This window comes from Trichosurus vulpecula, chromosome 8, assembly GCF_011100635.1.
Source record: "Trichosurus vulpecula isolate mTriVul1 chromosome 8, mTriVul1.pri, whole genome shotgun sequence".
NCBI lineage: Eukaryota > Metazoa > Chordata > Mammalia > Diprotodontia > Phalangeridae > Trichosurus > Trichosurus vulpecula.
Genome location: NC_050580.1, coordinates 25,996,799 through 26,010,917, shown reverse-complemented (window position 1 = coordinate 26,010,917; position 14,119 = coordinate 25,996,799). Strand labels below are relative to the sequence as shown.

Below are 14,119 nucleotides of genomic sequence, written 5' to 3'. Positions count from 1 at the left end.
GCCGGCATCCCTCGTTCAGTATTAAAAGACTGGCGTAAAGTTAAAAAGCTGAAGCAGACTGGCGAGTCCTTTTTGCAGGATGACTCCTGCTGTGAGATAGGGCCCAATTTGCAGAAGTGCAGAGAGTGCAGACTTATTCGAAGTAAAAAAGGGGAAGAACCAACTCACTCACCAGTGTTTTGTAGATTTTACTACTTCCGGCGGTAAGTGAAAAATAATTGGGTAAAAATTGAAGTGCTGTCTTGGGGGAGGATGGAAGGAATTCTTGGACTGTTCTCTTATCTGTGGGGTTTCCTTTTTTAGTAGCCTTTGCATGACATAGTACAGCAGACTGGAATGGTTCACACTACAAAAGGAAAAAAAAATATACAATACTGAACTGGACAAATAGACATAGTAGAAGAAATAGATGCTTTTCTTAGCAGTAGCTTTTTAAAATGCCATTTTCCCGTCATCTGTGGGAGAATGGTTTTCTGACAGGTGTTGATTAAATGATTTAAAATTCTTTTTAATACTTTGTGGTAAAAGTCACAGTGATTTTTAATTTGGATGTAAGCTAAACTCTCATGTAGTATCTGTAAACCTGAACAGGCAAATTAGTATTGAAAGTGTATTCCCGTATTCCAGTATGTAGCATTGGGCGGGGGGGGGGGGGGTGCCTTGAAATTGAACATTCTTTGGTTCTAAAAGCAAGTAGTAAAGGAAATTTTTATTAAAATGATATCCAGCCCTTAATGAGCTCTAACTTAAAGGTCTTTCCCTCAAAGAAGCGAAGAAAAGACTGATTATTTTAGCCAAGCCTGACAATATTTAGAACAGTGTGGAGGGTATTTGGCTCAATTGAATATAACAGAATGGATGCTTAGAGAAAGAACTGTGTTGGTGGAAATTCTCCCTGTTGTCGAGGCAATGTAGAGGGAAGGGTTAAGGGGAATCCAGGACATGAAAGTGGGGTTCGTGGATGTGGAAAAGATAAAGAAGGAAAGTGGTTGGTCATGAGAGAAGAGAAAGTGGCAGGAAAGAAGCTGGGAAAAATGGAAAGTGGCAAAGAGAGTGAGATCAAAAACTATTTTAATTGTCTTCGCTCTGAATGTAATGTCTGTCTTAGAGTTGAAAAGAGTGATGTAACTGTGATATGGAAGAATAGGGTAGGGAGGTGAAGGACCACAGAGCAAGAAAGGGCAAAGTTAGCATTCAGCATTGTTAAAAGATGCCTGTCTGTAGTTTAGCAAGGAAGAAAAACGATTGCCATAACAGTTACAAGTTAATCAGATAAAGAAGAGCTTATTCAGAGTCAACCCCAAATGCCTGGGAAAAATACTGATATCAGAAATAATAGGAAATAGTCAAATTTATTTTCAAAAACGTCATTCAAGTTTAATACTTAATCTGTTTTTTCTAAACTAATTTGTGTGGTAGAATTGTAAATAATGACACATGTATACTGTAACTTGTTTTAATCTCTGGATGAAAGTTTACATGTAATGACACCAGAGGAGATAGATGGGTTACCACCCCATCAAATAGTACCACTTTTGTGTTGTATGGCTAGCAATCTTTGACTCTTCCTTATCCCAGTGACTCAGAATGGCCCACTGCGGAGGCAAATGCTCTTTCCTCTAGACACCTCTCCCTCAGGCCTGCTCTGGGTTCCGTCATGTCCTCTGTAATGAATGGTCCATTCTGTTATTAACAGACTTCACTTCCTAAATCTTGGAAGGTTCTCTGGTGCTCCTTCCATCTTGCCTGGCTTTACTCAGAAGATACTCATCGTGTTCAGAACTTAGGACTTCTCTTTTGCTTCCCAATAGAATGACCCAAAAGAACACATTGGCATAATGAATGCCTCCTCATTCAGTGTCTGTCCTTTGTCGCTACCACTCAGCATCCTTGCCTCCTTGGAGGGTCACCTCTACTATCCAGATTGCCCTTGCCTAAGACATCCATGTACCCTATGTCTCTTACCACTTCTTCAACTGTGGAAGAAGGGTTATCACAGCACCTAACTCACAGGGCTCTTGTGAAGATCAAATGAGATTTTTATAAAGCACTTAGCACTGTGTTACTTCATAAATATTTGTTCCCTTCCCTGCTTCTTTATCCACATTCTTATTGCAGTCACCTGTCCCCTCTCAGGTCATTGCCACCTCTTTTCTTAAAGAATTTCTTACCTGGTTCTTTCAGTGGCTTGTCAGCTCCCGAGGGCCCACCCTGCTTCACTGTTGTCTTTATATCCCCACAGTAGATTCTAAAAGTACTTGTTAATTGATTTCTTAATTCCCCAACCACTACCCTTTTACTTAGGGACTTAATAATACACGTTGATGTCCCCTCCTGCACCCTGGCCTTCCAGTTAGCCAGCTTGGCAGTTCCAGTGACCTATACTCTCATTTTGCTTCAAACGGGAATGGCTAGATTATTGGGGTCGAGGTGTGTGTGTGTATTTAGCATTTCATTTTTCCCCAGTTACATGTAAAAACAGTTTTTAACATTCAGTTTTAAATTCTTTCCCTTCCTCCCTCCCCAGTCCCCCTTATTGAGAAGGCAAGCAATTCTGCATAGGTTATACATGTGTAGTCATGCAAAACATTTCCATAATAGTAGTGTTGTGAAAGAAAACATACACCCTTCCCCCCAAAAAAAAACCTCAAGAAAAATAAAGTTTGAAAAGTCTGCTTTAGTCTGTATTCAGACACCATCAATTCTCTCTGGGGATGGATGGCATTTTTCGTCCTTCAGAACTGTCTTGGATCATTGTATTGCTGAGAATAGCTCAGTCTTTCACAGCTGATCATCTTAGAATGTTGCTGTTACTTTGTGCATCAGCCCACGTGAGTCCTCCTAGCATCACTCATAATTGTTTAATCTCCAGGATCCGGTACTAGGAAATCCTCTCGAATTTCAACCAACTATCCCCTCTCTGCCTCTGCTTCTGTCCTGTATCTTCCCCATGACCTTCTTATTCTCCTACTTCATCATCCCTCCATCAGCCTCACTTTTCCTCGCTTAGTAGTTTTAATCCTATAATTAATATCATTTCAGCTGTATTCTCTCCTTAAATCCCTTGCATCTTTGTTTTCTTGCTCCTTATGTTTAAGCCTGGGCTCCTAACTGCAGAAGGTGCTCACCCAGTTGCTGTCTCCATTGCAGATTTATGATCTATTCACAGTTGGGCCTGGACTCTTCACCGCAATGTTCTTATTCTCTGACTGATTTTCTGTTACGCTCCCCACAGAAACTATTCCTTAGGTTTTCTCCTCAACTCTCATACAGTATCCACTCTGAATAGATATAAAAGACCTCTCCATATCATCCTCAACAAAAAGGGCTGTTCTTCTCCTGAAGGCCAGCTGGTCTCCCCTCTCCTTCTGGAGCTTTTTCTTCAATCATCATTCCCAGTTTTCATTCATTCTCTTATGTAATGCCACCTTCCCTGCTACCCACAAACACATCTGCTTTTACTGTCTTGCCTCCAGGCCTCCCATTCACTTCTCCACCCGTCTTACTTGTGACCCCACTGTTCTGCTCAGACTGCTCGCTCCAAAGAGACAAGTCATCAGCCTTCCTTCTTCCTGGCCTCAGCATAGGCAGTGCCGGCTTTGATGTTGGGAAGATCTGGATTCCAATCCCACACCAGGCACTCTTGGAAAACTGGACAAAACACCCATTTTCTCTTGGCTCAGTAGACTGGAAGGTTCTTTCCAGTTCTAAATCTGATCTCTAGGACTGTCTCCTACATCCTGTATTCTTTTCCTTTCAGCAGGCTTTGTGACAATGCTCTCTCTTACTGTCTCCCTTTTACCTGCCTGAGTAGGTGATGGAGAGTAGTGTGAAATAACTCTGGAAAAAGTAACTTGAAGTCAGATTGAGAAGGATTTTACGTGTTAAACACAGCAGGCTGTATGTTGTCCTAGAGGCAACAGCAAGCCACCTTAATTTGCTTAGGGGAATGAATCCCTTTTTCATTCCTTTTTGCTAGGTCATCTTCCAGGTCTCGCCCATAAACTGTGAGTGCCTTTCAAGATTCTGTTTCTGGACCCAGTTGTATGTCTGTGACCTTGTTGCTCCCTTGAATTCAATCATCCCTAAGCAGATAACTCCCAGATCTACCTCTCCAGCTCCCAGGTCTCTCCTGAACTCCAGTTGCGTATCACCAACTACTTGTACGTTACCTAGATGTCCCTTAGACCTCTCAGACTCATAATATCTGAAATAGAACTTGTTATTTTGCACCCCCAACTCCACACACACGTGCGCGCGCGCGCACACACACACACACACACACACACATTCCATTCTTTTTATTGAGGGCACCACCATCCTGTTAGTTTCCAACTTCAAAGAAAGCCTTGAATCTTTACTTTCTCTGTCTTCCTCCCCTTTCCCCATTATCCAGTCATTTGCTGAAGTCCTGTCAATTCTACTTCCATAACATTTCCTATGTTTATCCTGCTCTCACTCACATAAATACTACCTGTGTTCAAACATTCTGCTTGGGTTCCCTTCTTCCAGTCTGTCCTCTAGCAGGTTGATATTCCTATGACTATGGCATTCACCTGAGCAAACTCTAATGGCTTCCTGTTGCTTCTGGGATAAAATACAGACTTCTGTGTTTAGTATTCAGACAACATTTGCAGTCTGGCTTGGGGCCATTTTCCTGGACTTATTTCACACTACTTTCCGTCATGCATTCTTTAAAGCTAATAACTCCAGCTGACCTCTTTGTTCTGTAAACTGGGCCTTTGCCCAGATTGGCCCCTCCGCCTGGTACGCAGACCTTCCTCAGGTTCCCTTTGGCCGCCACCTCCAGGCAGTTTTACCTTCCTCCTTGCTCGGTTTTACCTCCTGTTGACTTGTTGTTCTGCACGTTACATCCTCTCCTTGACAGGAAGCTTACGACAGCTCCTGGCTTTCATTTTTTCCTTTGTATCCCCAATGCCATATATACATAGGAAGCATTTAATAAATGCTGATTAAGTGGAATTGGATTTCAGCCTTGGAGTTCCTGAATTAGTTCAGGAATGCAGTATCTTGCTCTAAACATCATTTCACTAACAATTGGCTTTTTTGAAACTATCGAGTTGCTATTGTTTTCATCCTGTCTTTAGGACAATTTTAAGGGCAATTTGGTCTGTGCCATGTAGAATCAAAGCATTTCTTGTAATGACCTCAAATTGGTGGCATGTGTATTTTTGCTCTGATAATATAGATGCCCTTTGAGGTCACATCTACCTTGCAAATTGAAAGATTCTATAGGACTAAATTCATGTAAACTGAACAACACTACTTACATCATGTTTTTCCCCCACATTTTTACTTCTGTGAAAGAACCAAATTAGTTCTGTTCTTTTTGCCTTTCAAATTAAATAAAAATTTTAAACTTTTTAAAAACAAATTTATATTTTCTTATACCTGAAATCTAACTATTTTCTTATGATTTGTTTCAGATTGTCATTCAGTAAAAATGGAGTGGTTAGAATAGATGGTTTCTCATCTCCTGACCAGTATGATGATGAAGCTCTGAGTTTATGGACACATGAAAATGATGATGATGATGAGCTAGACTTAGAGACTTCTAAATATATCTTGGATATTATAGGTGATAAGTTCTGTCAGTTAGTAACATCAGAGAAAACAGCTTTGTCCTGGGTGAAAAAAGATGGTAAGGATGTTTAATACATTTCAAAGTTGTATTAATAGTATTTGGTTTAGTTTCCAGGAATTTACTCTTCCTGATTGCTTTCTGCTCTTTGGAGGGGTGTGCCCATAAATCTTGTCTCATCATGTTTTTACTTGGGGCAATGCCATCACCTCATAGGCTTGTATTTATACATTCCAGTATGTTCTGTGGGCAGCCAAGTGACACAGGAGACAGAGCGCAGGGCCTGGAGTCAGGAAGACTCATCTTCCTGAGTACAAATCTGGCCTCAGACAATTAGCTAGCCATGTGACCCTGGGCAAGTCACTTCATTCTGCCTCAGTTTCCATTGCTGTAAAATGAGGTGGAGAAGGAATTGGCAAGTCACTTCTTTCTGCTGAGAAAACACCACATGGGGTCACAGAGGGCCACACTCTACTGAAGCAACTGAACAGCAGCAATATGCTCTATATATTCCTTATAAGGTTGAATAGTACAGGGGATTTATAATTTATGAAATCATGTTATTTGATTACAATGTAGAATTGTGCTTCTAACATCACTATTATTTCCTGTCTATAGCTTGCTTTGCATAAACTTGTTTGCTTGCTGTCTCCTCATTAGATTGTAAATTCCTTGAAGGCAGGCACTGTCTTTTGCCTCTTTTTGTATACCCAGTACTTAGGACAGTGCCTGGCACATAGTAGACATTTAGTAAATGTTTACTGATGGATTGAAGTGAGCGGTATTAATTGCATTATGCATACATTTGTCTGATAGAGAAGTAATTGGTACGTGTAATGTCTAGATATGAAACATTTTGCTTGTATATGATTATGAATATTTCTGTAAAGAATTGACAACTTGTAGAAATTTGTGATTGGTCTTCATTAGCTTTATCCATCAGTTCTGCATTATATCACACAGATGTTTGCCTTTCAATTTCTGTACTTTCATTCTGTTTATTCTGCATTTCAGCCAAAATTGCCTGGAAAAGAGCAGTAAGAGGCGTCCGTGAGATGTGTGATGCATGTGAAGCCACATTGTTTAATATTCATTGGGTCTGCCAAAAATGTGGATTTGTGGTCTGCTTAGATTGTTATAAAGCAAAGGAAAGGAAGAGTTCAAGAGGTCAGTTTATAACATGAACTAGTATGGATTCTTAACCTTTTTTGTGTCATAGACCCCTTGGGCAGTCAATCTGGTGCGGCTCATGGTCTTCAGACTCATTTAAAATTAATAATATATGTAGGATTTCAAAAGAAATCAGTTATATTCAAGTAAAGATGTAATATATTTTCCCATCCAAGTTCATGGAGTTGCTGAAATCTATCCGTGGACCCCACCAGGTTAAGAAACCTTGAACTAGAGTATTGTGCATAATTTTATTCCAGTGTTTTAGAATTGCTGACAGAGAAAGTCAGGCATGTTTTGCTTAGCATGACTACATGTAGTCTTGCACATATAAAGATGGACTTAGGGCTGATTTTCAAACTCTTGTTTTTCTGTCTTTAATTATAACATTTTTCCCCATTGAGGAAAGTGGGATTATCCGCTTTTCAGAAACCTCTTTATCCGCACAACCTTATTAAGAGGTAGGGGCTTCAAAAAAGAAAAACACATTCTCTTTTTGTACCTGATTTGTACACATAATTTCTGGTGTGACTTCTTTATAGGCTGAGCCTTTTTCTCCAGCAACTAGCAACATTTGAGTGACTGACTTATTGGTACCATTTAATTACAGAATTAAAAGCATGTCTAGTCAGAATTCAATAGCAGCAAGTATGAGCTGTTTTTTTGCGAAAGCTCACTTGAGGAGTGTTTACCAGAAAGATTATAATGATTACCATCATTTTAATATCTCCACTCTATACTTCTATTAATTTTAGTAGAATGTTCAAATCAACCTAGAAATCTGGAGGAAGCTTTGAGGAAATGGATTGTATAGTGCTAACCTCACCGAAGTGTATCATAATCTAGAATTATCTTGCCTGTTGACATGATTGGAGGTACCTCAAATAATGAAAGAAACTCATAATGAAGTTTAACTTATATTCACATATTGGAATAAGGTAGGGAAATTTAATGAGTGCTTATTTAATTAGGAAGAGATTAACTTAGAAAACTTGGAAGGCCTAGAATTAGGAGCCTTGAAATCTTGGGCTGTGTATTTTGGGAGAAGATAGTAGGATCATAAGTCTAGAGCTGGATGGGGAACTCAGAAGCCAGACATTTCCAACCTTGCTTAACATAGGAAGAAAGTGAGACCCAGAGAAGTTAAGCAATGACCCCCAAGGTCACAGTAACAGAGCTGGGATCTATGGGCATGCACTGAAGATTCCTGATGAGTGAGGTACAGTGGTTCTTTGTGATTGGCATGTTCACCTGTAAAGAAGGCACTTATGCATTTTCTGGCTGATCTGTTTTGGTAGGGGTACAACAGCACAGCTGCCATGGAATGCGCTGTTCCGGGTGGCCTGGCTGATCCCAGGCCTGGGAAGGGTTCACACTGAAGTGGTATGGACAGACTCAAGTGAGGCCTTATGGGAAGCTGGGCTTCTGAGCCCAAAGCACAAATGTCCAGTTGTTTGTCCTGAGCTTGTTTCTGAAGTCATTGTTAGCTGGTTGCAATTGCAAAAGGCTGGCATGGTAGCCTCATAATCTGAGGGGAAAAGGTTTTGGCCATTGAGTTTCATCCTGCTCCTTATGTCATGGCCACCTTTGAAAGGATGGAAAAATACTTTGCATGACTTCATTCGTATTAATGGCTATCTTATTGTTTGCCTTCTCAGTGGGTGGGAGGGGGGCTGGAGAGAGGGGAGAACTAGGAAATCAAAATCGTTTTTTTCAAAAAAAAATTCTTAAAAGAAAGTGGCAGTTGCGCTAATAATACTGTGAATATATTTTTTTCTCAACTGACCATAAAGACTTTTACTTTCATAGTGATTGATATTTTATTATTTTGATAAATTTGTCAGTGTCATGGGCCTCCCCAGTAAATAGGGTTCATGTGTCAAAGGTCAGCATGTCCCTTTTTGAGGATTACGGTCATAAGAATTTGAAATATACGCTGTCCGTATGGATTTGATGGAGCTAGGAGAAACAGCAATAAGTCATTTTCTTTGAATCTCAGCAAGTGATGTTGATTAAAGTCATACTAACCTAGAACTTTGGAAAATAATTTGTCTTTGGAAGAATTTTTTGTTGAGTTCAATGGACTGAATATCTGTGCCATGGATGTACTACATACATCATTCTGTACTGTAACTGTAACTCCTGGCATGTTTTCTGTTTTGGTGAAAAGGTTGGCACCAAGCTGCCTGGACGGGTGTTGGCCAGCCCTATGGCTATTTCCATGGCAGTTTCACTGGTCCTTTGAAATAACATTTAACTTTGTCAACTGAAGTTCATAATGGCCCCAAAAGCCATGTCACTGACCTCTGCTCACTTGGGGAAGTAAGTGGGAAGAGAAATAATTGGAACAGTGAGTGGAAACTCCAGCAGTGGATCTGATACCAGTGCAGCCTAGGCTTGGGTCCTGCCTCCTTTACTTACTAGCCATGTGACTTTAGGCACCTAACTCTGTCTTTCTAGGCCTTGACTTCTCATCTGTAAAATAAAGTATTAGACTAGATTCTCTCTCAGTTTCTTTTCAGCTCTAAATTCTATGATAATTAATGTACTTGAACTTATCATAACCCCAAATTAAATGCCGAAAATGAGAAGGTCAAAAGGAAGATGCTGAAACATCGCAAGGAAAGTAGAAGGTGCATGTGTTAACTTTGATTGGTATTAGAAGTGTTATTGTTTAGACATGCCACTCAACTTCATTCCTATTTTATTATCACTGTGTTTTGGGAACTCACAGGAGCCTAGCATTAGTGTTCATGTAGCGTTTTGGATCCCTTTTATGCACATCCCCAGATATACTGTAATTATGTAGCCATGTTTGAAAATAAAGGTAGAAATTATGTTGTCTTATAGATAAAGAGCTCTATGCTTGGATGAAATGTGTCAAGGGACAACCTCATGATCACAAACACTTGATGCCAACTCAGATCATACCAGGCTCTGGTAAGAAATATACATCCACTGGTTTAAAACTGTAATCAGCTCTTTTAATCACATGTTAAAACAGTATTTAGTGGCAGAATAGAATAGAGAGTTCAATTTAGTAAATATTAAGTGCCTACTGTGTGCAAAGGACCAGTGGAGATACAAGCTTAAATAAGGTGCAGTTAAAAATCTGTCAGCAAGATTCAGGTGCAAGTAATCATGACACATCAATGCCTAAGAAAGAGGTTTCAAGGAGTGGGCCATCACTTCCAACTAGAAGGATCACAGGAAGCTTCCTTTGATCCATGCCCCAGCCATTCAATTATCCATCTTGAGGTAGACTTGGAGCAGAACTTTAGAAAGAAAGACTGGGCAAGGGGCAGGCCAGAAAGACATCAGGGTGCAGAGAAATCCAATTTACCTGAAGCAAAGAGCACGTGGAGGACAGCATGGTATAACCTAAGACTGCCAGGGAACTCAGATGGCATCAGACTTCAGTGCAAGTTGTAGGAGTTTGGACTTTGAGGAAATAGGACTGGGTGAGATGAGCAGATGTTGGTGATAAAGGAAAATGTGTCTGAAAGGGGTATCCAGGCTAGATTGGAGGGAGAAAAGCAAAGCATGAAGACCATTGGGGTGCTCTGGGGGCCCTGGTAGGAATAAAGAGAAAGAGCATATGAGAACAAGAGGGCGGGGGTGGGCTTCAGACTTGGGGAGGCAGTCATCAGCCAAGTACTGAACATGGGGTGCAGAGTGAAGGGTTGTAATGGGGACAGTAGGAAGAGCCACTTGGGAGGTGTCTGGGAGAGGGCACGGTGAAGGGCGGAGAGACTGCATTGAGGCTGTAGTACAGCTTGTAGTGTCTTTGTGCGGTCTGTTACATCCCCCCTCCCAGCAGGAGGGACAAAAAGGCCCAGATCTAAATGTAAAGAGTAATTGTTAGAGTAGCCCTTATAGACTTAAGAATAGGCGATAATTTTTTTTCTTTTATTACTGCTTTATTTTGAAGTTTTGACAGATCTTCTAGATGCGATGCACCATCTTAGAGAAAAATTCGATATTCAATCTCATTGCCTTTGTACTAACAAACAAAATGTACAAGTTGAGAAAATTCCTGCGATGAATGGAGTGACTCAGGTGAGTCAGATGTCTTTAAATATTAAAATTAATTATTTAGATGGATTAGCTTTTATAGTTTCAAAACCATATTTATGACAGTATTTTGTTGATTTGTGACATTTTCTAAATTGTTAGGTGAGAAAACGTAACCACTAATGTTTAACTTGTATGTAAAATTGGAGATGATATGTTTTTTAAATTAATTAATCTGCCTTACAGGTTTTGCAGAATGTTCTTGATGACGGTGATACAATTTCTCTGTGCATGCCTGAGTCTCAGCAGCAGAATTCCCCTCAAAAGTCTGAGACTGATGGTAATACCAGCCCCAGAAGTGACGTAAGCACAGACAGCAAGTTAACTCCTCCAGAATCCCAATCCCCGCTACACTGGTTAGCAGATCTTGCTGAACAAAAAGCCAGAGAAGAAAAGAAAGGTAATTACACTTAATTACATTAAGTGTGTGTGAAGAGGGCAGGGCATTTAACTTTAATTTTCTGGAGTAATCTACATTTGTCTTTCATTAGCATGATGTTTTAAATTTCAGTGTATTTCCTACTCACCTATGCTATAGATGCCTTCCTCCGGTAGCATTAATAGTGGTTCAAGACTCATTTGTAATTGCGTGTGCTACAAGGGCTACCAGTGGATTGCATCTGTAACCCCCACACCACAGCCACTTAGCTATAGCGTCTTTGGTTTGTCACAGGTACAAACTCAGCTGAACGTCTGAGATATTGGGCAAGTCTTTTCATGTTCAGAGTGTTGGCATCCCTTCTGGGGTGTTTTCAGGTGAATAAAAGCACTGGTGCTAACATCATGTTGCCCCTTGCCATGAAATGAGGGGTGCTAGTTTTAGTAGCACTTTATGTAATGTAGTTATATTAAAAAGTTTGCAAAATACTTGATTTCAGAAATCAAGGAATGTGCCCTTGGAGAAACTGTGAAAGAAGAAAGAGACCAAGATATCTCTGATTCGCCAGACTGCAAAACCTCCCCTGCTGTGTCCCAGAACAGTGAACAAGGATCCACCTTACGGGACTTGCTGACCACAACAGCAGGCAAGCTGCGTGTTGGCTCCACGGATGCAGGCATCGCCTTCGCGCCAGTGTATTCTACAGGAGCCCCAGTGAGTTGGTTGCCAGATGGCTTAGCATTTTTCAGGGCCTTCAAAAATGAATTGATTTGGATATTCTTGCCAGTAAACTGAACTGTTCTCACAGCATTTCTGTTAAATAATCACGAAGTTAAATTACCAAATTCTTACAGACCGTTCCTGTTTTGTGTTGTGTATCACAGTTTGTTTTAACTGCATTTTATAGAACCTTCCAGTTCATGATGTATCAAAAGTTCCCTTTGAATCATGTGCCCAAAAAGGATGCAGTTATATACTTCTTATAACTCCCTAGTTGACATTGAGCACCAGTCGTTCTAGGTATATTTTTAAAATATCTTTTCTTCTCTCAAGGTGAACCTTTTGAAGAAAGTGCTTTGATGTACATTGCGTTGTTTTTGTTTGTGTTTCTTTAATCAACAGAGTGACAAAAGTGGAAGGACTGTGCCAAACATTCTTGATGACATCATTGCTTCAGTTGTTGAAAACAAGATTCCACCAAATAAAACCTCCAAGATAGAAGAAGAAGAAGAAGAAGAAGAAGGAGAAGGGGAAGAAGAAAGAGGAGAAGAAGAAGGAGAAAGAGAGGGAGAAGGAGAAGGAGAAGGAGGTCCCGAAGACAGCCTCCCAACTGCCCTGGACGAGAGTGATCAGTTGTCCGAGGATGTGCCACACTCATGGATGTGTGAGAAGCACGTCTTGTGGCTTCATGATCACATGAATCATGATAATTGGAAGCTTTTCAAACAATGCTGGAAACAAGGACAGGTAAGTGTTTTTTAGCAAGGCAAACACTTTCCCAAAAACTGTTTTGTGAATGGCTTGTGTCCAGGTGACAAGCAGTCGTGACCATTGGGCTCAACTTATCTACCATCTATCAGTCAGGGTCAGAACATTCATGTATATGAATTCAAAAGCTGAATATGATTTTGTATAGTTCTAGCATCTGAGACAACATGATAGAGTAGAAAGAGGATTAGATTTGGGGTCAGAGGATGAGGGTTCTGCTCATTAGCACCTTCGTGACTGAGCAAGTTACTCACCTCTGGCACGCTCTTGTTGATAAAAGTGACCTAAACTCCCTTCCAGCTCTCAATCTATGATCTTATTCCCTAAGTCAGATGTTTTCTTATGATCCAGCTCCACACCTCCTGTGTCTGACCCTTCCAGTCCATTTTCTGCCCAGCTACTCCAGCATTCTTACTTTAAATGCAGTTTTGACCTTTCCCTCCCCTGGTCAGAAACCTGCTGTGACTTTCCCCCTTGCCTACAGGACCTGGCCTAAACTCCTTATTCTCAATGTCTAGCCCCCTTTCCAGGCACTACCCATTTTCGTGTATGTTTGACCATATACCACATATGACCAGACTACTTAATATCCTTGGATCCCCACTGCGCTTTTTTCTGCCTAAATATTTTTTCATTGGTTACCCTGTCTCTAATGCCCCCTTCCAGATCTCTTCATATTAACACCATACATACCATATCAGTGATCGACTTATATACCAACTCTTCCAGAAGCCGTCTCCATTCTCTGCACTTTTCTGGTGCTTTGTATCTCTCATGACATTTCCAACATCGTCTCATGTTATTGTGTTTGTGTCCATGTCTCCTTATGTCCCCTGCTAGATTATAAATTGTTCTTTAAGGTCAGATTATCATGTCTCCACTCTTCCCCACACCCCTGGATCATGGCAGAAGGGCTTGTGTAGCTCTGTGAAACTATTAAGTTATGCCATGCAGGGTTACCCAAGACGGAAAGGTCATAGTGAAGAGTTCAGAGAAAAGGTGATCCGCTGGAGAAAGAAATGACAAACCACTCCAGTATTTCCTCCAAGAAAACCCATGGACAGTAATAAAGTGATTAAAAATGCGCTTCTGATTCTAACCCTAACACCCTAAAATTTGCACCTCCAACTTTATCAAGGAAAGAAGGTTTTCTTAAATGAGCAATGCAAAGAAATAGAAGAAAACAAGAGAATGGGAAAGACAAGACATCTCTTCAAGAAAATTAGACACAGTGGAGGGAAATTTCATGTGAAAAATGGACATGATAAGTGGCAGACACTTAATAGAAGCAGAAGAGATTGAGAAGCGGGGGCAAGAACACACAAAAGAACTATGCAGGGAAAATGTTGACATGACCAATAACCACAATGATGCGGTTATTAATCTAGAGCCAGACATCCTAGAGA

General features: G+C 40.6%; 1 protein-coding gene across 4 annotated transcripts in view; it reads left to right on the top strand.

Annotated features, from left to right (window-relative positions):
* The window catches only part of JMJD1C (jumonji domain containing 1C), a 224,926-nt gene that overhangs the window by 188,787 nt on the left and 22,020 nt on the right, over positions 1-14,119 (top strand). For all 4 annotated transcript variants that reach the window (XM_036735648.1, XM_036735645.1, XM_036735646.1 and 1 more), the window contains 8 exons: positions 2-203; positions 5,448-5,662; positions 6,617-6,769; positions 9,623-9,712; positions 10,704-10,831; positions 11,033-11,246; positions 11,725-11,939; positions 12,348-12,692. In XM_036735648.1, coding sequence (XP_036591543.1) covers positions 2-203; positions 5,448-5,662; positions 6,617-6,769; positions 9,623-9,712; positions 10,704-10,831; positions 11,033-11,246; positions 11,725-11,939; positions 12,348-12,692 — 1,562 coding nt within the window. The remainder of the gene's footprint in view (position 1; positions 204-5,447; positions 5,663-6,616; positions 6,770-9,622; positions 9,713-10,703; positions 10,832-11,032; positions 11,247-11,724; positions 11,940-12,347; positions 12,693-14,119) is intronic.